Raw genomic sequence first — 22,912 nt, 5'->3', positions numbered from 1 at the left:
GGAGTAGGTTCCCCGTGGATTAATTACCTCACTCCCTCCTGTACCTGTGTTTGAGGAGTAGGGTCCCCGTGGATTAATTGCCTCACTCCCTCCTGTACCTGTGTTTGAGGAGTAGGTTCCCCGTGGATTAATTGTCTCACTCCCTCCTGTACCTGTGTTTGAGGAGTAGGTTCCCCGTGGATTAATTGTCTCACTCCCTCCTGTACCTGTGTTTGAGGAGTAGGTTCCCCGTGGATTAATTGTCTCACTCCCTCCTGTACCTGTGTTTGAGGAGTAGGTTCCCCGTGGATTAATTGTCTCACTCCCTCCTGTACCTGTGTTTGAGGAGTAGGTTCCCCGTGGATTAATTGTCTCACTCCCTCCTGTACCTGTGTTTGAGGAGTAGGTTCCCCGTGGATTAATTGTCTCGCTCCCTCCTGTACCTGTGTTTGAGGAGTAGGTTCCCCGTGGATTAATTGTCTCACTCCCTCCTGTACCTGTGTTTGAGGAGTAGGTACCCCGTGGATTAATTGCCTCACTCCCTCCTGTACCTGTGTTTGAGGAGTAGGTTCCCCGTGGATTAATTGCCTCACTCCCTCCTGTACCTGTGTTTGAGGAGTAGGTTCCCCGTGGATTAATTGTCTCACTCCCTCCTGTACCTGTGTTTGAGGAGTAGGTTCCCCGTGGATTAATTGCCTCACTCCCTCCTGTACCTGTGTTTGAGGAGTAGGTTCCCCGTGGATTAATTGTCTCACTCCCTCCTGTACCTGTGTTTGAGGAGCAGGTTCCCCGTGGATTAATTGCCTCGCTCCCTCCTGTACCTGTGTTTGAGGAGTAGGTTCCCCGTGGATTAATTGCCTCACTCCCTCCTGTACCTGTGTTTGAGGAGTAGGTTCCCCGTGGATTAATTGTCTCACTCCCTCCTGTACCTGTGTTTGAGGAGTAGGTTCCCCGTGGATTAATTGCCTCGCTCCCTCCTGTACCTGTGTTTGAGGAGTAGGTTCCCCGTGGATTAATTGCCTCACTCCCTCCTGTACCTGTGTTTGAGGAGTAGGTTCCCCGTGGATTAATTGTCTCACTCCCTCCTGTACCTGTGTTTGAGGAGTAGGTTCCCCGTGGATTAATTGTCTCACTCCCTCCTGTACCTGTGTTTGAGGAGTAGGTTCCCCGTGGATTAATTGTCTCACTCCCTCCTGTACCTGTGTTTGAGGAGCAGCGCCCGCAGCACATTCGCTCGATCCTCAGCTCTGATCTGGTCCGAGATGATCATCTGTTCGACCACTTGGTGAGCAATCCCCGGCAAAGTCTTCTGGTCCAAGTCCAGGAGGACGGTGCCTGCAGGAGGACAACGGATGGAGAGTTAGATCGGCGTGGGCTCATGCTCCAGTTCCAGCTTCTCTGCCATTGGGTCAGCTCACTGCAGTACTGAGCCCCACAGGCTCGGAAATCACAGCTCGGTTCCACGTCTGTCCAAACTGGGGATCTCATAAACACTCCCATCCAGTGCCCGCAAACCTCCCATCCAGTGCCCGCAAACCTCCCATCCAGTGCCCGCAAACGCTCCCATCCAGTGCCCGCAAACGCTCCCATCCAGTGCCCGCAAACGCTCCCATCCAGTGCCCGCAAACCTCCCATCCAGTGCCCGCAAACCTCCCATCCAGTGCCCGCAAACGCTCCCATCCAGTGCCCGCAAACGCTCCCATCCAGTGCCCGCAAACGCTCCCATCCAGTGCCCGCAAACGCTCCCATCCAGTGCCCGCAAACGCCCCCATCCAGTGCCCGCAAACGCTCCCATCCAGTGCCCGCAAACCTCCCATCCAGTGCCCGCAAACGCTCCCATCCAGTGCCCGCAAACGCTCCCATCCAGTGCCCGCAAACGCTCCCATCCAGTGCCCGCAAACGCTCCCATCCAGTGCCCGCAAACGCTCCCATCCAGTGCCCGTAAACGCCCCCATCCAGTGCCCGCAAACGCTCCCATCCAGTGCCCGCAAACGCTCCCATCCAGTGCCCGCAAACGCTCCCATCCAGTGCCCGCAAACGCTCCCATCCAGTGCCCGCAAACGCTCCCATCCAGTGCCCGCAAACGCTCCCATCCAGTGTTCGTAAACGCCCCCATCCAGTGCCCGCAAACGCTCCCATCCAGTGCCCGCAAACGCTCCCATCCAGTGCCCGTAACCGCTCCCATCCAGTGCCCGCAAACGCTCCCATCCAGTGCCCGCAAACGCTCCCATCCAGTGCCCGTAAACGCCCCCATCCAGTGCCCGTAAACGCCCCCATCCAGTGCCCGCAAACGCTCCCATCCAGTGCCCGCAAACGCTCCCATCCAGTGCCCGTAAACGCCCCCATCCAGTGCCCGCAAACGCTCCCATCCAGTGCCCGCAAACGCTCCCATCCAGTGCCCGCAAACGCTCCCATCCAGTGCCCGCAAACGCTCCCATCCAGTGCCCGTAACCGCTCCCATCCAGTGCCCGCAAACGCCCCCATCCAGTGCCCGTAAACGCCCCCATCCAGTGCCCGCAAACGCTCCCATCCAGTGCCCGCAAACGCTCCCATCCAGTGCCCGTAAACGCTCCCATCCAGTGCCCGTAACCGCTCCCATCCAGTGCCCGCAAACGCTCCCATCCAGTGCCCGCAAACGCTCCCATCCAGTGCCCGTAAACGCTCCCATCCAGTGCCCGTAACCGCTCCCATCCAGTGTTCGTAAACGCTCCCATCCAGTGAGCGTAAACGCTCCCATCCAGTGCCCTTAAACGCTCCCATCCAGTGCCCGTAAACACTTACAACTGTTTCACTAAAACTCCTAATGTGCCATAAACACACTCCCAATCTTCACCACAAACTGCTGACTGCATCTATAATGAGCTAATACTGCTGGGCTCGGTAACCCCTCTCCCCAGCACCCTGTGTTGCTGACTGTATCTGTACTGATGTTAATCCAGCTCCCTCACACTGTCACTCAGTAACCCCTCTCCCCCAGCGCCCTGTGTTACTGACTGTATTGTACTGATGTTAATCCAGCTCCCTCACACTATCACTCAGTAACCCCTCTCCCCCAGCGCCCTGTGTTACTGACTGTATTGTACTGATGTTAATCCAGCTCCCTCACACTATCACTCAGTAACCCCTCTCCCCCAGCGCCCTGTGTTACTGACTGTATTGTACTGATGTTAATCCAGCTCCCTCACACTGTCACTCAGTAACCCCTCTCCCCCAGCACCCTGTGTTACTGACTGTATCTCTACTGATGTTAATCCAGCTCCCTCACACTGTCACTCAGTAAGACTCGAGGGGCTCGATGGCCTACTCCTGTTCCTAATTCTTAAGACCTCCCCACAGCGTCGTGTTACTGACTGTATCTCTACTGATGTTAATCCAGCCTCCTCACACGGCATATCTGCCCCACATCACACACCAGTTCTAGCCGCGATGCATTACTCCGAGATATGCATACATGCACCAGCGGTTTCCATTGTGGAGGAAATTTTGCCGAGACCAGTTTATGCCCCTCAAGCACTGAGTCTGTCATCAGCAATGCTGAACCAGCCATTCCTGGTCGGTGTCACTGGATAAACTACCCGAGCCATCGGGGGAAACTTCCTGTTTAAATATTCTGACCACTCCATACACACCAAGCGCTGACCTTCAGTATTCAGATGTGATCGATCCCGTGTGAACTTTACATTTTTAATTGCCGTTTAATTGGAGTAAACCCTGAATGTTTACCATGTGCTAGTGTCTTCCTGAGCTCCAGCAAGCTTCGGAAGCTGAGCGAAGCCACGTGTGGCTTTCCCCAGCGATCGGTTTCCTCTTCCACATCCTCCTCAAACTTGATCCACCTGGCTGTTTCCTTCCACTGCATCTCGTGGTTCTTATCCACCGTCAACTCGTTCAGTTCAACGAACACCTGAGCAAAAATACAGCGAGAAACCATTACGCCCTGGTTACTACACACTTAGCCTCAAACACACAACCCAAAGCCTCAGTCAATGGCCCAAAGATACGATACAACGCTCCCAGTCAACAACCCAAAGATATGACTCAACATTCCCTGTCAACGATCCAAAGATACGACACAACACTCAGTCAACGACCCAAAGATACGTCTCAAACTCGTCAACGACCCAAAGATACATCACAACACTCCCTGCCAACGACCCAAAGGTACGTCACAACACCATCCCGTCAACGACCCAAAGATACGTCACACCATCCCGTCAACGATCCAAAGATACGACTCAACACTCAGTCAACGGCCCAAAGATACGTCTCAAACTCGTCAACGACCCAAAGATACGTCACAACATCATCCCATCAACGATCCAAAGATACGTCACAACACCATCCCATCAACGATCCAAAGATACGACTCAACACCATCCCGTCAACGACCCAAAGATACGTCACAACACCATCCCGTCAACGACCCAAAGATACGTCACAACACCATCCCGTCAACGGCCCAAAGATACGTCTCAAACTCGTCAACGACCCAAAGATACGTCACAACACCATCCCATCAACGATCCAAAGATACGTCACAACACCATCCCATCAACGATCCAAAGATACGACTCAACACCATCCCATCAACGATCCAAAGATACGACTCAACACCATCCCGTCAACGACCCAAAGATACGTCACAACACCATCCCGTCAACGATCCAAAGATACGAGTCAACACCATCCCGTCAACGACCCAAAGATACGTCACAACACCATCCCGTCAACGACCCAAAGATACGTCACAACACCATCCCATCAACGACCCAAAGATACGTCACAACACCATCCCGTCAACGACCCAAAGATACGTCACAACACCATCCCGTCAACGACCCAAAGATACGTCACAACACCATCCCGTCAACGACCCAAAGATACGTCACAACACCATCCCGTCAACGACCCAAAGATACGTCACAACACCATCCCGTCAACGACCCAAAGATACGTCACAACACCATCCCGTCAACGATCCAAAGATACGACTCAACACCATCCCGTCAACGACCCAAAGATACGTCACAACACCATCCCGTCAACGATCCAAAGATACGACTCAACACCATCCCATCAACGATCCAAAGATACGACACAACACCATCCCATCAACGATCCAAAGATACGACTCAACACCATCCCGTCAACGACCCAAAGATACGACTCAACATTCCCTGTCAACGACCCAAAGATACGACACAACACTCCGTCAACGACCCAAAGATACGACACAACACTCCGTCAACGACCCAAAGATACGACACAACACTCCGTCAACGACCCAAAGATACGACACAACACTCCGTCAACGACCCAAAGATACGACACAACACTCCGTCAACGACCCAAAGATACATCACAACACCATCCCGTCAACGACCCAAAGATACGACTCAACATTCCCTGTCAACGACCCAAAGATACGACACAACACTCCGTCAACGACCCAAAGATACGACACAACACTCCGTCAACGACCCAAAGATACGACACAACACTCCGTCAACGACCCAAAGATACGACACAACACTCGTCAACGACCCAAAGATACGACACAGCACTCGTCAACGACCCAAAGATACGACACAACACTCCCTGTCCATGACCAAAGATACGTCACAACACCATCCCGTCAATGACCACAAGATACAATGCAACACCTGCTCTGGTCAAATAACCAAAGACATACCCAATCCCTTATACTTAGCGACTCAAACACACAATCCTAAGCTCGCACCCACAGTGCACAACCCATTGCCCCAATGCCAGAGCTTGATTAATGCTGAATTGATACGAGAGTACTGGCACTTTATCGAGTCTGCCCTGAATCCACCGTTTACCAGTCCCGCCCACCTCGAGGACCAGTGGCCGTAACTGACAATGCTGGGAACTGTATATCGCTGTGCCGCAGCCGACTGGCTTCGGGTTGAGCCTGCCTGTACAGCCCTCCCTGCCCTTCAACAGACACAGGAGCTGATCAGTGATCAGAAATAAAAAGCTATGACTGCAAAGCATCATCCACTGCTCAGTGCTCGGGAACATGTTTCACAATATAAAGGGAGTGGATTCCAGGTCACTAAGAACTCACTCCTGTACGAGAAACTCACCTCAAGATATTGCAGGTCAAACATCATCACTTGCTCAGCTGCGGTGAAACTATTTGAAGTCCGCTGAAGGCGTCAGTGAGCTCGGGGGACTGATCAACAGGTTGCAGCAGAGCTCCAGGTTTGATCTATGGTCTGTGTGAATTATCTGATCTCCAGTGCGGTGCCCTTGCTTTAGGGAGGGGTAGATCAGCCAGGGCCCCACCCCTGTTTACTTTCAACCAATGCCTATTGAAAAGTGCACAGGGGAGGAGTCTGGACGATGAGGGATTTGGTGAGACCATACCTGGATTATGTGCACAGTTTTGGTCTGAGGAAGAATATACTTGTCTTAGAGGCAGTGCAACAAAGTCTCACTGGATTGATTTGTGGGATGAGAGGGCTGTCCGATGAGGAGAGAGTGAGTAGACTGGGCCTATAGTCTCTGGAGTTTAGAAGAATGAGAGGTGATCTCATTTAAACTTAATGGGGCTAAAACTTCAGCCTCGCTGGGTCCGTACGAAGTGCGCACGGACCCGGCGAGGCCTCGCAAAAGCCGGTTTTTGTCCCGCAACCCCGGGACATTCGCACGGGGAAGATTGGGCTATTTGCTCATATCTTGCCCAGCGAATCTCCTTCAAACTGTACGCCTGGTGAGAGCAAGTGCATAGCCTACTTTTACCAGCGTAAGAGTTTTAAAACATATAAAAATTAAATATACATTTTTATAGTTAAAAACCCTGTCCATTAAGGTAAGTTTATTTTTTAACACTATTAAAACACCTTAAAAAAATCCAAAAAATATATTTTTTCTAAAACATTTAATTTCAATTAATGTTAAATGTGAGTTTTTTTAGGGTTTTTTTTCTCATTGATAGTAATGGGAACTCGCACAAATGGAGTTCCCAGCATTGTCAATGAGAATACTGCATCGTGATTGGTTGTCCAGGCCCACGTGACTTCAGCTTGGACTTGCGTACCTCAAAGGCAGCGAATCTAGACCGCTGGCCGGGATCGTACGCTTCTCCAGGACCAACAGGTAGATTCGTAGAGTTTTTGGGGGGTCGGAGGTGTTCGTACGAAGGAAGCCTCCGACCACAATTTTAGACCCAATAAGATTCTGAGGGGGATTGACAGGATAGAAGCGGAGAGATTGTCTTCCCCGGGCTGGAGAGTCGAGAACTCGGGGACAGAGTCCAGGACCAAGGGGTCACCATAGTCTTAGGACGAGGGTCGCCCAGTTAAGACTGAGATGAGGATTAATTTCTTCACTCAGAGGGTTGTGAATCTTTCGAATTCTCTAACCCAATGCCTGGGGATGCTGGGTCAGTGAGTATATTTAAGGCTAAGATAGAAACATATTTGGACTATCGGGGAATCAAGGGATATGGGGATCGGGCGGGAAAATGGAGTTGATGTTGAAGATCACTCATGGTCTTATTGAATAATGGAGCAGGCTCGAGAGGCCGAATGGCCTACTCCTGCTCTTAATTCTTATGTTCACAGCAGCAGTAACCTTCCCCTGCCCTCCCCCTCCCTTTCACCTCGCCCACCACCCATGATCAAATAGCCAACTGACGCACACCATCACAATCACATGTGAGTAACAGCTACTTGGGCAAGAGGGGCCCTGGCAGCGTACCTCACGCACCGAGTCAACGCCTTCAGGAGAGGAGGGGGACTAAGTTACGAGAGAAAGTGGTAAACTTCGGAATGTACCTCGTGTGGCTGGCGATCGGCCTTCTTGGCCTTAGGGTAGAGCTCGGATTGGTCCTTTCCCACATGTACAATGGTGCCCTTCGTACTCCTTCTGACCAAGTGGCGTCGGACCCCAGGAACATCCTCAAACCGGTGACCTGCGGAGAGAGGGAACAGTCACAACTCAATGTCCTTTTGAGGTCACAGCCCGACCAGCCAGGGAATCTCTCATACATCTGTTGGTAATCCAGAACTAGTATTACACAGGATTTACAGCACAAACAGGCCACTCGGCCCAGCTGGTCCCTGCCAGTGTTTATGCTGCCACGAGTCTCCTCCCACCCAGTCAGCATATCCTTCTATTCCTTTCTCCCTCATGTATTTATCCAGCTTCCCCTTAAATACATCGATACTATTCGCCTCAACCCCTCCCTGTGGCAGCGAGTTCCACATTCTCACCACTCTCTAGGTAAAGAAGTTTCTCCTGAATTCCCCATTGGATTTATTAGTGACTATCTTATAATTATGGCCCCTAATTCTAACCTACCCCACAAGTTGAAATATTTTCTCTATGTCTACCCTTTCGAACCCTTTCATAATTTTAAAAACCCCTATTAGGTCACCCCTCAGTCTCTTTTCTAAAGAAAAGAGCCCCAGCCTGTTCAGCCACTATTACGGCCACTTACTGACCAATGACAGGCCTCATCTGCTCAGTAATCCACAACTGGCTGTATGGTTGTGATGGACCAGTGACAGACCATTACTGTCCAGTTCCCCGAGTTACAACATTACTGCAGATAACACACCGTGTGTTACTGGGTATAACACTCCTATATATTTTATAATGACACACCATGTGTTACTGGGTATAACACTCCTATATATTTTCTAATGACACACCGTGTGTTACTTGATAAAACTTATACTTTGGTTGTCATCTTCCAAAATTCCATAGATTATAGAATGGTTTGCGCGGATTGGAAGGTAGCAAATGTAACCCAGCTATTTAAGAAAGGAGGGAGAGAGAAAATGGGGAACTACAGACCAGTTATAGCCTGACATCAGTAGTGGGGAAAATGCTACAATCTATTTTTAAGGACATGGTAACAGGACACTTAGAAAATAATAATAGGATTGGGCAGAGTCAACAGGGATTTATGAAAGGGAAATCATGTTTGATGAAGCTATTACAGCTTTTTGAGGTTGTATCTAGCTGAATGGATAAGGGGGAACCAGTGGATGTGGTGTATTTGGATTTTCAGAAGGCATTCGATAAGGTGCCACCCAAGAGGTTATTAAACAAAATTAGGGCTCATGGGATTGGGGGTAATATGCTGGCCTGGATTGAGGATTGGTTAATGGACAGAAAACAGAGAGTAGGAATAAACGGGTCATTTCCAGGTTGGCAGGCTGTAACTAGTGGGGTACCGCAGGGATCAGTGCTGGGGCCCCAGCTATTCACAATCTATATCAATGATTTGGATGAGAGCACCAAATGTAATATATCCAAGTTTGCTGATGATACAAAGCTCGATGGGAATGTAAGTTGTGAGGAGCATGCAAAGGACACGACACGAACACGATGCGCCGATAGGCCTCCTTCTGTGTCGTAATGTTTCTATGATTCTAAGCGGATATAGACAGGCTCAGTGAGTGGGCAAGAACATGGCAAATGGAATATAATGTGGAGAAATGTGAAGTTATCCACTTTGGTAGGAAAAATAGAAAAGCAGAGTATTTTTTTAAATTGTGAGAGATTGGGAAATGTTGGTGTTCAGAGGGACCTGGGTGTCCTTGTACACCAATCACTGAAAGTTAATTGCTTGCTGGACCTGCATATTAAGAAAGCAAGTGTTATGTTGGCCTTTATTACAGAAGGATTTGAGTACAAGGGTAAAGACATCTTACTGCAATTATATCGGGCCCTGGTGAGACCGCACCTGGAGTATTGTGTACAGTTTGGGTCTCCTTACCGAAGGAAGGATATACTTGCCATAGAGGGAGTGCAGCGAAGGTTCACCAGACTGATTCCTGGGATGGGGAGATTGTCCTATGAGAAGAGGTTGAGCAGACTAGGCCGATATTCTCTACAGTTTAGATGAATGAGAAGTGGTCTCATTGAAACATACAACATTCTTACAGGGCTTGACAGGGTAGATGCAGGGAGGATGTTTCCCCGGGCTGGGGAGTCTAGAACCAGGGGTCAGAGTCTCAGAATAAGGGGTCGGCCATTTAGGACAGAGATGAGCTAAAATGGCCTCCTTCCGTGCTGCAAACTTCTCTGAGGAGAAATTTCTTCACTCAGAGTGGTCAATCTCTGGAATTCTCCACATCAGTGGGCTGTGGAGGCTCAGTCGTTGGGTATATTCAAGACAGAGATCGATAGTGTTGTGTTCCTAACACAGATGAGACTGCACACAGGGAGGTTAAAGTAACAGTGACCTCAGTCTTTATTAAGACACTCCAGAGTGAGGAACAGGCCTTAGGGGCCGGCTTATATACAGTGCTCCCAAGGGATGCTGGGATCCCTTGGGACTTCAGGGGATGCGCTCCCTGGTGGCGGAACATGGGAGTGCATGCTTTACAGATACACAACATCACTCCCCCCCCACCCCCCCCAAAGTCAAAGTGAAAACTATTTACAAGGTGAGGCGGTCGGGAGCCTTTCTTTCCCTGGTGGACCGCCTCGGTACAAATGTCTGTTCTGGTGTGTTGGCTGTGCCCTCGCTGGGCTGGCATGTTGTTGGCCCTGCAGGGCTGCTGGGTGAGCCTGCCCTTGCTGGACTGTTGGGCGTGATGGGTTCGATTTCCTGGTCCGGCGTGGTGTTGTTGATCCTTTGGGTGTGTGTTGAGGGCTCGAAAAAGGTGGTGTGTGCTGTGGGTTGTTCAGGGCAGTCTGTGAACCGCAGCCTCGTTTGGTCCAGGTGCTTTCTGCAAATTTCGACCTCTTCAGCTGCAGCCCTACGCGATCCAGTCGCTGGAGGACCTCCTCCAGGTTTTGTAGGTGCTCGACGGTGTCCCGACCTGTGACCAATGTCGTCCTGAAAGACCATCGTGCGTGGTACCGACTTGAGTAGGCTCTCCATGTTTCTCTGCAGCCGACCGAATTCCAAACGGGCATCTGTTGTAGATGAACAGTCCCTTGTGCGAGTTGATGCAGGTGAGGCCCTTCGAAGGCTCCTCCAGCTCCTGCATCATGTAGGCCGAAGTCAGGTTGAGCTTGGTGAACATCTTGCCTCCTGCCAGCGTCGCAAATAGGTCGTCTGCCTTAGGTAGCAGGTATTGGTCCTGTAGCGAGAAACGATTAATAGTTACTTTATAATCACCACAAATCCTGACCGTGCCATCACTTTTCAGTACTGGAACAATCGGGCTGGCCCACTTGCTGAATTCCACTGGGGAGATGATGCCCTCGCGATGTAGCCTGTCCAGCTCGATTTCCACTTTTTTCCTCATCGTGTGAGGTACTGCTCGCGCCTTGTGGTGAATGGGTCGTGCCTCTGGGACCAAGTACATCCGCACCTTCACCCCGGAAAAGTTTCCAATGCCTCGCTCAAAAAGGGAAGGGAATTTGTTAAGAACCTAGGTACATGAGGCCTCATCGACATGTGGTAGCGCTCGGATGTCATCCCAGTTCCAGCAGATTTTGCCCAGCCAGCTCCTTCCAAGCAGTGTGGGGCCATGGCTTGGGACAATCCAGAGTGGCAGTTCGTACACCGTGTCCTTGTAGATGACCTTGGCCATGGCGCTGCCCAGGACAGTGATAAGCTCTTTGGTGTACGTTCTCAGTTTCGTGTGGATGGGGCTCTGGGCTGGTCTGAGTGCCTTGTTGCACTCTCTCGAACATCTTTTTACTCATGATGGATTGGCTAGCGCCAGTGCCCAGTTCCATGGCTACGGGTAAGCCATTCAATTTTACGTTTAGCATTATAGGTGGACATTTTGTCAAAAATGTGTGCACCCCGTGTACTTCAGCATCTGCCTCCTCTCTCAGGCTCGAAATTGTTTTGATCCACCATGGACCGATCTTCCTCTGCCATGTAGTGGTTAGCAGGTTTTGCAGAGCTTGCAACTCGTCTGCAAGCTCGTTGGAGGTGCCCCATTGTTCCACAGCTCTTGCAAACATACCCTTTGAAGCGGCATGAATAGGCTGAATGGAAGCTTCCACAACGCCAACAAGGTGTGAATTGCCTTGCATTCATCCTTTGTTGGGGACTCAGTCATCTGGGTCACCTGAGGCCTGCTGGCAGTTGCAGACTCGTGGGTTCTGCCCTGTACATTTCTGCTCGCAAACACAGTTCCAGTTAATTTATGAACATTGCTAGCACTTGTGTGCTGAGAGATTTGTTTGGTGTTATCACTGGTGGACATCAACGCCTGTGCTATCGCAATGGTCTAACTGAGGGTCGGTGTCTCTATAGTCAAAAGTTTTCATAGGATGGTCTCGTGGCCAATGCCCAGTACAAAAAAGTCTCTGAGCATTTGCTCCAGGTAGCCATCAAACTCACATTGTCCTGCAAGTCGCCTTAGCTCGGCGACGTAGCTCGCCACTTCCTGACCTTCAGATCGCTGGCATGTTTAGAACCGATACCTCGCAATCAGCACACTCTCCCTCGGGTTAAGATGCTCCCGAACCAGTGTACACAGCTCCTCATACGACTTATCTGTGGGTTTCACCGGAGCCAGAAGATTCTTCATGAGGCTGTAGGTCGGTGCCCCGCAGACCATGAGGAGGACCGCTCTCCTTTTTGCAGCGCTTCCTTCTCTGTCCAGCTCGTTGGCTACAAAGTACTGGTCTAGCTGTTCGACATAGGCTTCCCAGTCCTCACCCTCCGAGAACTTCTCCAGGATGCTCACAGTTTGCTGCATCTTTGCGCTGGATTCGTATTCTCGTCGCCAATTATTGTGTTCCTAACACAGATGAGACTGCACACAGGGAGGTTAAAGTAACAGTGACCTCAGTCTTTATTAAGACACTCCAGAGTGAGCGACAGGCCTTAGAGGTCGGCTTATATACAGTGCTCCTAAGGGATGCTGGGATCCCTTGGGACTTCCGGCGATGAGCTCCTTAGTGGCGGAATACAGGAGTGCATGCTTTACAGATACACAACAGATAGATTTTTAGATATTAAGGGAATCAGCGGATATGGGGATGGTGCAGGCAAGTGGAGTTGAGGTAGAACGGCCATGAACTTATTGAATGGCGGAGCAGGCTCGAGGGGCCAAATGGCCTACTCCTGCCTGCTCCTATTTCTTATGTTCTTAATGCTTCTGTATATATTATATAACACACCGTGTGTTACTGGGTATAACATTCCTATATATATATATTATATACCACACTGTGTGTTATTGGGTATTATATAACACACCGTGTGTTACTGGGTATAACATTCCTATATATATATATATTATATACCACCCTGTGTGTTATTGGGTAATATATAACACACCGTGTGTTACTGGGTATAACATTCCTATATATATATATTATATACCACACTGTGTGTTATTGGGTATTATATAACACACCGTGTGTTACTGGGTATAACATTCCTATATATATATATTATATACCACACTGTGTGTTATTGGGTAATATATAACACACCGTGTGTTACTGGGTATAACACTCCTGAATATATTATATAACACACCATTTGTTAGTAAGTAGAACACTGCTGTTTACAATTGTTTATTCAGAACATGGTGCATCCAAACATTGTTAATTCCTTACAATTTGCCTTCTGCCTAGAGTTCTAGAGAGAATCTGTTTAAATCGGATGCCAATTAGAAAGTGTTAATCAGTTTGGAGAGGTGCTGTCAGTGATCAGTATCAGCCACTCTCACCTCGGGGGCAACAATTGCCATCAGGTTGAAGGGGGAGAAGATGATCGGGTAAGTTCTGGATGGGGAGGCCATTCAGCCCATCTTAAATCATTCATCCAGTTAGATTCCAACTTCCCCCTCCCTCCCCTGCAACATCCAACAGTGCAGCACTGGAGTGTCAGCCCTCGATTCTGGGCTCGAGGCTCTGGAGCGGTGCTTGAACACACGGCCTTCTGACTCAGGCGAGAGGGCCATCACTGAGCCAAGCTGACACTATAACTGCTCTTACTTCCCCGGGTTGAGGATATTCGTCCTGGATTCCCGCTTCTGCTGCCGAGTGCCCGTTGGGAGAGGGGAGGCTCGGGATTGGCCAACACACACCACCTCTGCTCGCACCGGGGGAAATGGGAGCCCTCCAGCCACAGGCCAGTGAGGAGACGGGGTAAAAACAAAACCAGTTTCTAAAGAAAGACAAAACCAGCTGCTAATTAAAATCGCCATTTGAAATACTGAGCCTACGAGGGCAGCTACTTGCAACCGACCAAACTGGGGAAAGGAAACTGAGCAGCTGCCCTCCGCGAGGAGAGCACTCAACCAAAAACACTGGCGTCTGCGGACATCGACTGTGAGACACGCAGGCTGCAGAAAATCAGCCGGGGCAATCCAACAACAAGGATGTAAACTCTGAACGGTCCAGCCAAAATCAGCAGTGGTCAGTCCAGAGACACAGACACACAGTGTGGTCAGTCCAGAGACACAGACACACAGTGTGGTCAGTCCAGAGACACAGACACACAGTGTGATCAGTCCAGAGACACAGACACACAGTGTGGTCAGTCCAGAGACAAGACACACAGTGTGATCAGTCCAGAGACACAGACACACAGTGGTCAGTCCAGAGACACAGACACACAGTGTGGTCAGTCCAGAGACACAGACACACAGTGTGATCAGTCCAGAGACACAGACACACAGTGTGATCAGTCCAGAGACACAGACACACAGTGTGATCAGTCCAGAGACACAGACACACAGTGTGATCAGTCCAGAGACACAGACACACAGTGTGATCAGTCCAGAGACACAGACACACAGTGTGATCAGTCCAGAGACACAGACACACAGTGTGATCAGTCCAGAGACACAGACACACAGTGTGATCAGTCCAGAGACACAGACACACAGTGTGGTCAGTCCAGAGACAAGACACACAGTGTGATCAGTCCAGAGACACAGACACACAGTGTGGTCAGTCCAGAGACACAGACACACAGTGTGATCAGTCCAGAGACACAGACACACAGTGTGGTCAGTCCAGAGACACAGACACACAGTGTGGTCAGTCCAGAGACACAGACACACAGTGTGATCAGTCCAGAGACACAGACACACAGTGTGGTCAGTCCAGAGACAAGACACACAGTGTGATCAGTCCAGAGACACAGACACACAGTGTGATCAGTCCAGAGACACAGACACACAGTGTGGTCAGTCCAGAGACACAGACACACAGTGTGATCAGTCCAGAGACAAGACACACAGTGTGATCAGTCCAGAGACACAGACACACAGTGTGGTCAGTCCAGAGACACAGACACACAGTGTGGTCAGTCCAGAGACACAGACACACAGTGTGATCAGTCCAGAGACACAGACACACAGTGTGATCAGTCCAGAGACACAGACACACAGTGTGGTCAGTCCAGAGACACAGACACACAGTGTGGTCAGTCCAGAGACACAGACACACAGTGTGGTCAGTCCAGAGACACAGACACACAGTGTGGTCAGTCCAGAGACACAGACACACAGTGTGATCAGTCCAGAGACACAGACACAGTGTGGTCAGTCCAGAGACACAGACACACAGTGTGATCAGTCCAGAGACACAGACACACAGTGTGGTCAGTCCAGAGACACAGACACACAGTGTGATCAGTCCAGAGACACAGACACACAGTGTGATCAGTCCAGAGACACAGACACAGTGTGGTCAGTCCAGAGACACAGACACACAGTGTGGTCAGTCCAGGAGGAGGTGTTCCTTGGTACAGATGGCACCGGGTTAAGTAATAACAGAATGAGAGAGAACGCACACTGGAGGCTGCAACAACCCAAAACAATGAACTGAGAACAATCCTAACCACAATACACATACCCGTCTCCTTTTATTCATAAACAAAAGGACAATCTTTGTAAGTGACCAGTAGATCTCCAATGTCATGCAGAGCAGTTCCTAGCCTACAATATTCTCTGAAATAAATGCAAACTGGTATAATCAGGAGATGGAATTGTGTGTTGCAATCACTCGAGGGTTAAGTGGGGGAGTTAGACAGGTTGGACTGGTTAGAAAACCAGAGAGACTGCAAAATGCAGGAGGGTGGAATGGACTGAGAGAAATGCATCTTACAGTGAGCTGAATCAGCAAGGGAGGGGGCAGGTCCAGAGGGAGAATAACTATCTCATGAAATAAAAACAGAAAATGCTGGAAATATTCAGCTGACCAGGCAACATCTGTGGAGAGAGAAACGGAGTTAACCTTTCAGGTCCAGGATCTGATGGTGATTGGGGGTGGGGAAGGAGCGGGATGTAGTTGGGAAGAAGAGACAAGTAGGAGGCAGTTGAAGACATGGTCTCTGAGGGCTTCGTCAGCCCGGGGGGCAATGAAATAAACCATAAGACCCAGGTTGGACTCTGGTGGAATCAGTCTGGAAGAAACATAACGTAAGAAATAGGAGCAAGAGCAGGAGTAGGTCACCTGGTCCTGCTCCACCATTCAATACGATCATGGCTGATCTGATCATGGACTCAGCTCCACTTCCCTGCCCGCTCCCCATAACCCTTTACTCCCATATCTCTCAAAAATCTGTCTATCTCTGCCTTAAATATATTCAATGACCAAACCTCCACAGCTCTCTGGGCAGAGAATTCCACAGATTTACAACCCTCTGAGAGAAGAAATTCCTCCTCATCTCAGTTTTATGTGGGCGGGCCCTTATTCTAAGACTATGTCCCCTAGTTTTAGTTTCACCTATCAGTGGAAATATCCTCTCTGCATACATCTTGTCGAGACCCCTCATTATCTTGTATGTTTCGATAAAATGACCTCTCATTCTTTTGAACTTCAATGAGTATAGGCCCAATCTACTCAACCTATCTTCATAAGTCAACCTCCTCATCTCCGGAATCAACCGAGTGAACCTTCTCTGAACAGCCTCCAATGCAAGTATATCCTTCCTTAAATACAGAGACCAAAACTGTACGCAGTACTCCAGGTGTGGCCTCACCAATACCCTGTACAATTGTAGCAGGACTTCTCTGCTTTTATACTCCATCCCCCTTGCAATAAAGGCCAACATTCCATTTGCCTTCCTGATTACTTGCTGTACCTGCCTACTAACTTTTTGTGTTTCATGTACAAGTACCCCCAGGTCTCTCTATACTGCAACACGTTGCAATTTTTCTCCATTTAAATTATAATTTGCTTTTCTATTTTTTCTGCCAAAGTGGATAACCTCACATTTTCCCACATTATACTCATCTGCCCACTCACTTAGCCTGTCTATATCCCTTTGCAGATTTTTTGTGTCCTCCTCACAATTTGCTTTCCCACCCATCTTTGTATCATCAGCAAACTTGTCTACATTACACTCGGTCCCTTCATCCAAGTCATTAATATAGATTGTAAATAGTTGGGACCCCAGCACTGATCCCTGCGGCACTCCACTAGTCACTGATAAATGACCCATTTATCTTGACTCTCTGTTTTCTGTTAGTTAGCCAATCCTCTCTCCATGCTAATATATTACTCCCAGCCCAGTGAGCTCTTATCTTGTGCAGTAACCTTTGATGTGGCACCTTATCGAATGCCTTCTGGAAATCCAAATACACCACATCCACTGGTTCCCCCTTATCCACCCTGCTCGTTACATCCTCAAAGAATTCCAGCAAATTTGTCAAACATGATTTCCCTTTCATAAAACCATGCTGACTCTGCTTGATTGAATTCTGCTTTTCCAAATGTCCTGTTCCTGCTTCCTTAATAATGGACTCCAACATTTTCCCAATGATAGATGTTAGGCTAACTGGTCTATAGTTTCCTGCTTTTTGTCTGCCTCCTTTTTTACAGTGGATGTCAGTGTCCCTGTGTTAGGGAATGGGGGAGGGGGTGGGGGGGGTGGCCCAGGCTTTCCGACAGAAGCAAAGGTTACAGAACAAGAGGAGGCCATCTGAAAGGAGAAGAATAAAGTCTTGCATTTCTATATTATCTTTCACGGCCTCAGAATGTCCCCAAGCACTTTGCAGACAATGAAGTACTTTTGAAGTAAAGTTGCTGTTATAATGTAGGAAACGTAGCAGCCAATCTGTGCACAGCAAGATCCCATAACAGCAATGTGATAATGACCAGATAATCTGTTTTAGTGATGTTGGTTGAGGGACTAAATACTGGCGAGGACACCGGGGATAACTCCCCTGCTCTTCTGCGAAATAGTGCAGTCGGATCTTTTACATCCACCTGAGAGAGCAGATTGGGTTTAAGGTCTAATGTGGATAAATGTGAGGTTATCCACTTTGGTGGTAAAAACAGAGAGACAGACTATTATCTGAATGGTGACAGATTAGGAAAAGGGGAGGTGCAAAGAGACCTGGGTGTCATGGTACATCAGTCATTGAAGGTTAGCATGCAGGTACAGCAGGCGGTTAAGAAAGCAAATGGCATGTTGGCCTTCATAGCAAGGGGATTTGAGTACAGGGGCAGGGAGGTGTTGCTACAGTTGTACAGGGCCTTGGTGAGGCCACACCTGGAGTATTGTGTACAGTTTTGGCCTCCTAACTTGAGGAAGGACATTTTTGCTATTGAGGGAGTGCAGCGAAGGTTCACCAGACTGATTCCCAGGATGGCGGGACTGACCTATCAAGAAAGACTGAATCAACTGGGCTTGTATTCACTGGAGTTCAGAAGAATGAGAGGGGACCTCATAGAAACGTTTAAAATTCTGATGGGTTTAGACAGGTTAGATGCAGGAAGAATGTTCCCAATGTTGGGGAAGTCCAGAACCAGGGGACACAGTCTAAGGATAAGGGGGAAGCCATTTAGGACCGGGATGAGGAGGAATTTCTTCACCCAGAGAGTGGTGAACCTGTGGAATTCTCTACCACAGAAAGTTGTTGAGGCCAATTCACTAAATATATTCAAAAAGGAGTTAGATGAAGTCCTTACTACTAGGGGGATCAAGGGGTATGGTGAGAAAGCAGGAATGGGGTACTGAAGTTGCATGTTCAGCCATGAACTCATTGAATGGCGGTGCAGGCTAGAAGGGCCGAATGGCCTACTCCTGCATCTATTTTCTATGTTTCTATGTTTCATCTGAAGGATAGCACTGCACTGGGTGTGTCAGCCTAGATTTTGTGCCCAAGTCCCTGGAGTGGGACTTGAACCCACGACCTTCTGACTCAGAGGCGAGAGTGCTGCCCACTGAGCCACGGCCGACACCTAGGCTCATGGGTGGTAGTTTGGATACCCCGTGAAGTACCAGAGGGGACAGTAGTGTCAGGTGCAAAGTTCTAATCCCAGCATGGCAAATTACATAGGAACTACAGCCAACACCTCATCTGTGATACAGCAATCGAAAACTAATCCCACTGCCCCACTCTCTCCCCATATCCCTGATCAATCCCAAACTAATCCCACTGCCCCACTCTCTCCCCATAGCCCTGTATCAATCCCAAACTAATCCCACTCTCTCCCCACAGCCCTGTATCAATCCCAAACGAATCCCTCTGTCCTGTTCTCTCCCCATATCCCTGTATCAATCACAAATGAATCCCCTCTGCCCCGTTCTCTCCCCATAGCGCTATATCTTCCTCTGCTTCAAATATGGATCGCACTTTCCTTTTGAGATGCAATGGTCTCTGCCTCAACCACTCCCTGTGGCAAAGCATTCCATACTCCAACAGCCCTGTGTGTAAAGAATTTTCTCCTGCCCTTCTCACTCACTTAGTAACTGACCCCCCCACCCAGAAGAAATAATCTTTCCCTACTCTCCCCATCAAAACCCCGGCTGCTGGACTGACCACTCAGGGAGTTTGTTCCACACATCGATCACTCTGCGTCAAGAACTACCCAATGTCAGCCCTAAAGTTATCCTGGTTCTACTCCCGCGGTTTAATTTAAGACCTATTCCTGGTTTACCTCGTCTGTACCATACCTTGTATCCCTCTATAAGGTCACCTCCAGGCGGAAAGGCCTGAGTCTCTCCGCTCTTCCCTGCCACCTCACACCAGCGACACTGGGATTCGGCCTCGCTGCTTCCAACAGGAGCCCATTGCACCAGCGTGCGTGTGATTCTCTGCGACTTCACACATTACCATCATAGTAACAAGCTACCAATTAACTAGAGACAAGATGAGGACAGCACCCAGGTGCACTTTAAACACCCGAGGCTGTTCTCATTGTAATGATCATGTCTGGTGTGTCCAGTTTCTCCTGGTTCCTTACCTGGGAACATTCCTCAGCACATTCTGACCAAATACTGCACATTTAATACTACTACAATAACGTGCATATATATGGCACCTTTAACGTAATAAAACGTCTCAAGGCGCTTCACGGTAGCAATTATCAAACAAAATTTGACACCGAGCCATATAAGGAGACATTAGGACAAGTGACCAAAAGCTTGGTCAAAGAGGTAGGTTTTAAGGAGGAGAGGGAGGCGGAGAGATTTAGAGAGGGAGATAGAGAGCCTGGGGCCTAAGCTGCTGAATGCACAGCTGCCAATGGTAAAGCGATGAAAATCAGGGAGGTACAAGTGGTCAGAATTGGAGAAGCGCAGAGACCTCAGGGTTGTGGGGCTGGAGAAGGATACGGAGATCATGAGGCCATGGAGGATGAAAATTTTAAAATTGAGGCCTTGCCGGACTGGGAGCCAATGTAAGATCCTCAGGAGTGAGGCCACGTATATTCAGAGTGTGTTAAATTACCAGTTTATTGAATTCAATTTCTCATGTGTTTAAAAGGTTAAATTATGCAGGCAGGTTGCATAAACCTGGCCTATATTCCCTAAAGCAGGCTGAGAAATGATCTAATTGAGGTGTTTAAAATAATGAAGGTAGACACAGAGAAACAATTTCCTCTGATGGGGGAAAATTCAGAACAAGGGATCACAATTTTAAAATTAGAGCTCGGCTCTTCAGGGGCACTGTCAGGGAGCACTCTTCACAGAAAGTGCTTCCTAACAGCAGGGCCCTCGCCCTCCCGGGCCCCGAACTCTCGCCTCTCCCGGGCCCCGAACTCTCGCCTCTCCCGGGCCCCGAACTCTCGCCTCTCCCGGGCCCCGAACTCTCGCCTCTCCCGGGCCCCGAACTCTCGCCTCTCCCGGGCCCCGAACTCTCGCCTCTCCCGGGCCCCGAACTCTCGCCTCTCCCGGGCCCCGAACTCTCGCCTCTCCTGGGCCCCGAACTCTAAACTCTCTCCCTTAAAACAGTAACTTGTATTTATATAGTGCCTTTAACGTAGTGAAACGTCCCAAGGTGTTTCACAGGAGAGTTATAAGACAAAAATTTTACACCGAGCCACATAAGAAGAAATTACGGCAGATGAACATAAGCTTGGTCAAAGAGGAGCATCTTAAAGGAGGAAATTGAGGGAGAGAGGCGGAGGGGTTTAGGGAAGGAGTTCCAGCCATGATCTTGTTGAATGGCGGAGCAGGCTCGAGGGGCTAGATGGCCTACTCCTGTTCCTAATTCTTATGTTCTTATGTTTAGGGCCCAGGCAGCTGAAGGCACGGCCACCGATGGTGGAGTGATTATAATCAGGGATGCTCAAAGAGGGTAGAATTTGAGGAGCGCAGACATCTCGGGGGGTTGTGAGGCTGGAGGAGATTACAGAGATAGGGAGGGGCGAGGCCATGGAGGAATTTGTAAACAAGGATGGGAATTTTGTAATCAAGGCATTGCTTAACCGGGAGCAATGTAGGTCAGCGAGCACAGGGGTGAAGGCATGCCACTGCAGGGAGCAGCGCATGCTGCTGCAGGAGGGCGATGGTTGTCACCCAAATCGAGGTCACTGATTTGAGTGTGGGCAAGTACAGCTGGAGCGGCGAGATCGGGGCAAAGGAGCGGCAAGAGATTGCAGAGCAACGTGATCATGGCCCAGGAGAGGCGAGAGTTCGGGGCCCAGGAGAGGCGAGGGCCAGGGGCAGCACGGGCCCAGCCCACATTGCGATATGTGTGCGCACTAGGTCCATGAAGCAGAGCTGGTCTTCAGCCGTCTTGGTTAATTGGTTAATCCTTGCCACTGGACCAAGACCTCGCTCTGTCAAGCCCGTGTGGTGGCTGGTGTGCAACGGCCAACCCACGTTAAAAAAATCCACGCTCAGGCATCTTCCACCCTTCAACATGTAGTTCGGGATCTGGAATATTAGGTCCTTCACTGAAACACCTGTGAACTCATCCCTTTTTGGTGTGGAAGCAAGTCATCCTCGTTTCGAGGGACCGCCAATGATGATGATGATGGGTGAATGGGACTCAGTGCGAGTTAGGACACGTGCAGCCGAGCTTTGGAGTTTACGTAGGGTAGAATGTGGGAGGCCAGCCAAGAGTGCGCTGGAGTAGTCAAGTCCAGAGGTAACAAAGGCCTGGATGAGGCTGGATGTTGTTGTTGTAAAAGGCTGTGGATGTTGGGTGTCTATTGAAGATAAGCAGGGGAGTTCTCCCCGGTGTCCTGGCCAATATTTATCCCTCAATCAGTATCACTAAAATCAGCTTATTTGGTCTTTATCACAATGCTGTTTGTGAGACCTTGCTGTGTGCAAAATTCCTACATTACAACAGTGACTACACTTCAAAGCTTTTTGAAGCGTCCTGAGGTCGTGTAAGGTGCTTTTTAAATGCAAGTCTTTCCTTTCCAGCCCAGGAAGCAGAGTCTATCTGTGCTTAGGTTGCTGATTACTGCTCTGTCCTGTTTGAATGTCGCAGGTCTAGTGGTTCGAGGATAGCTGTTTGTTTAGGGCCAGTACCTTGTGGCTTGGTATATGCTAAATCAGACACCAAGATCAGCTAGTATTGGTACTTATAAACAAATTAATGGGAGCAGGAATTTAAACTTTATATATGGCACATGATGCTCCAGGTGCTAACTCCAAGCTGTTCATTCATGGCCGGAGTGCCCTGTGAAATCATGGATTACATCTTCTCTCTAACTGCGTTTGTGACACACTCAAACTTGCTCCGCCACACTGAGCTAATACAGGAGGATACAAGTCAGAGGAGGTCGCGATCAAACTGTACTGGGCCAGACCCACCTTGGGCACTGGGTC

At 49.3% G+C, this 22,912-nt stretch overlaps 1 protein-coding gene across 10 annotated transcripts in view; it reads right to left on the bottom strand.

Annotated features, from left to right (window-relative positions):
* LOC139278392 (anion exchange protein 2-like) overlaps positions 1-22,912 on the bottom strand; it is a 347,925-nt gene that overhangs the window by 82,827 nt on the left and 242,186 nt on the right. For all 10 annotated transcript variants that reach the window (XM_070897097.1, XM_070897078.1, XM_070897145.1 and 7 more), the window contains 3 exons: positions 7,785-7,921; positions 3,703-3,883; positions 1,179-1,314 (listed from right to left, as the gene is read on the bottom strand). In XM_070897097.1, coding sequence (XP_070753198.1) covers positions 1,179-1,314; positions 3,703-3,883; positions 7,785-7,921 — 454 coding nt within the window. The remainder of the gene's footprint in view (positions 1-1,178; positions 1,315-3,702; positions 3,884-7,784; positions 7,922-22,912) is intronic.

Source organism: Pristiophorus japonicus, chromosome 1 (genome assembly GCF_044704955.1).
Source record: "Pristiophorus japonicus isolate sPriJap1 chromosome 1, sPriJap1.hap1, whole genome shotgun sequence".
In the NCBI taxonomy this organism is placed as follows: Eukaryota; Metazoa; Chordata; class Chondrichthyes; family Pristiophoridae; genus Pristiophorus; species Pristiophorus japonicus.
The sequence above is the reverse complement of the archived record's forward strand: the minus strand, read 5'-3'. Positions and strand labels throughout refer to the sequence as shown.